The 2,500-nt window shown below is 42.1% G+C and overlaps 1 protein-coding gene across 2 annotated transcripts in view; it reads left to right on the top strand.

Annotated features, from left to right (window-relative positions):
- LOC143294819 (mucin-13-like) overlaps positions 1 to 2,500 on the top strand; it is a 30,930-nt gene that overhangs the window by 16,856 nt on the left and 11,574 nt on the right. For both annotated transcript variants that reach the window (XM_076606316.1, XM_076606315.1), the window contains exons 5-6: positions 572 to 845; positions 1,750 to 1,899. In XM_076606316.1, the coding sequence (XP_076462431.1) occupies positions 572 to 845; positions 1,750 to 1,899 (424 nt within the window). The remainder of the gene's footprint in view (positions 1 to 571; positions 846 to 1,749; positions 1,900 to 2,500) is intronic.

The following is a 2,500-nucleotide window of genomic DNA, read 5'->3' as shown; positions in this document are numbered from 1 at the left end:
CCAAAACCTAATAACCGATTCTGCCTCTGACGACGCTTCATGTGCGAGCAACACGACTTAGACTTATTCAGTATATGAGTATCAGTAGCTCAAGGAGGCGTCACTGCGTTCGGTCAAATCCATATAGGCTACACCACATCTGCCACGCAGATGCCTGATCCGCAGCGTAACCCAACGCGCTCAGTCAGGCCTTGAAAAAAATAAAATAATAATTGTAACAAAAATAAAATAAGATCAAATAAATAAAGTAAAAAAACACAAAAAAACACACAAATTGAAAATAATGATAATAATGAAAAAAAAGAAAGAAAAAAAGATGAATAAATAAAATAAAATAGATAAATAAATAAATAAATAAATAAATAATAGATAAATGCATAAAAATACTACTACTAATAATAATAATATTTAATAAAAGGCGCAAAACCTTGATTAACTCAACTCTAGGCGCGTGCGCACACACACACACACACACACACACACACACACAGACACACACAGACACACACACACACACACACACACACACACACACACACACACATTAATCTGATCAACTTTCTCTGAAAAGGTCCTCCGAGCTTTGACCAGCCAGGAGGCGCGAGGGGTGCTACACGTGCAGGTGACGTCAGTGTCACGTGAGAATGGGCGCCTGCTGATTGGCTGGGAAGTGGCCGTGACGGCCGCCTCCAACTGGCACGCGGAGAAACTGACGAGGGTTTACAACGAGGGCATCGTCAACATGTCTTACGTGGACCCCAAGAACAGGCTGCTCAAGCTGAACGGTTCGGACTTGGTGCTGGGCCACAATGACACCTTGTCGGCCTTTCTCAAACCCATCAGCGGTATGGAGTTCGAATCTCTCTGTCTCTGTCTCTCTCTCAGTCAGTATACATATACTTATAAATATATTACACAAATTCTTGTTTGTTCAAATTGGGGTCATTAATGACATGCACAGAAACCGGATGCTGTTCATAATCTTTCTTTGTTTTTGTTTTCTCTCTCTCTCTCTCTCTCTCTCTCTCTCTCTCTCTCTCTCTCTCTCTCTCTCTCTCTGTGTTTCTAAAGTTTACAGATTTAGAAAAACCGCCATTTCATAGTCTTGTTTCCAATCTCGTAGCAACTCATTATAATTGTTGTTGCTAGTTAGTTATTATTGTTGTTGTTCAAATGCCCCTTTCATGAGGGTTTCTCTCTCTCTCTCTCTCTCTCTCTCTCTCTCTCTCTCTCTCTCTCTCTCTCTCTCTCTCTCTCTCTCTCTGTGTGTGTGTGTGTGTGTGTGTGTGTGTGTGTGTGTGTGTGTGTGTGTGTGTTCTTGCTTTCTTTAGTGTAATGTCTTTTCTCTGGTAAGTGATTTTAGACTGAGGCGGAGGGGGGCGGAAGTAGTATATTTGCGTGTGTGTGTTTGTGTGCGCGCGTGAGGGTTGGGAGGTTGGAGCGTGGAATGGGTGGGGGCAGGGGGTTGGGGGGCGGGGAGGGCAGTTGGGAAGAGGTGTTGGGATGACTGATACAGGAAAAGAGGTATAAAAATTGTGTGTGCGAACGCGCGCTTGTATGTATGAATCTGTGTGTATAAATGACTGTGTGTGTGTGTGTGTGTGTGTGTGTGTGTGTGTGTCAGCACGCGTGCACGCGTGTGTGGTATGTATGTATACACACTTATACGACGTGCTCTCTTACATCACGATCTCCCGTTTCTTTTTACGTCATAAGCTGTCTACTGACGTCATAATATGTCTACGTCAGAGTTCAGTCACTGTGTGGACAAGCAGCACAACTACTGTGACGTCAACGCAAACTGTGTGCACAGTCTGGGGTCTTTCACGTGCACCTGCCGACAGGGCTTCGATGACGTCTCACCTGACGTCAGAGACACACCGGGAGAACGCTGCACAGGTGAGAAACTCAAAACTTGACGGAAAAAAAAGCACCAAAAAACCCCCCAAAAACCGATTACTTCATGATACGGACTGCCTTCGAGTGACGAAAAATTTACAATGATCACAATGACATCATATTCATGATAATGTGGAGACCGTGTTTGGTTGTTGTTTTGTTGTTGTTGTTTTCTTTTTGTTTTTGTCTTTTTACATGAGTTCTTTTTATTCTTTTGTTCTTCTCAACCATCCAAAGACACTAATGGATGTGAAAGAAATTATCGGTTCTATGTAGAATGCCAGATGCCAGAAAAAGCGGTTTATGTGTGTGTGTGTGTGAGAGAGAGAGAGAGAGAGAGAGAGAGAGAGAGAGATAGGTAGATAGAGAGAGAGAGACAGAGAGAGAGAGAGAGTGGGATGTATATCACATTATTCACGTCACAGCTTAACAAGACAAGAACATAAGACTGGAAATTATATATAGAGAGTTCGACGTTTTCTCTTAATGTTGTCTTGTCTCAGTTTCAGGAAGAAGATAGGGATTTTTTGCGGGTTTTTTTGTTTGTTTGTTTTTTTTGTTTTTTTTAATTAAAATTAAATTAATTTTCTTGTATGTACTT

This window comes from Babylonia areolata, chromosome 20, assembly GCF_041734735.1.
Source record: "Babylonia areolata isolate BAREFJ2019XMU chromosome 20, ASM4173473v1, whole genome shotgun sequence".
NCBI lineage: Eukaryota > Metazoa > Mollusca > Gastropoda > Neogastropoda > Buccinidae > Babylonia > Babylonia areolata.
This window is presented reverse-complemented; position numbering and strand designations above follow the sequence as displayed.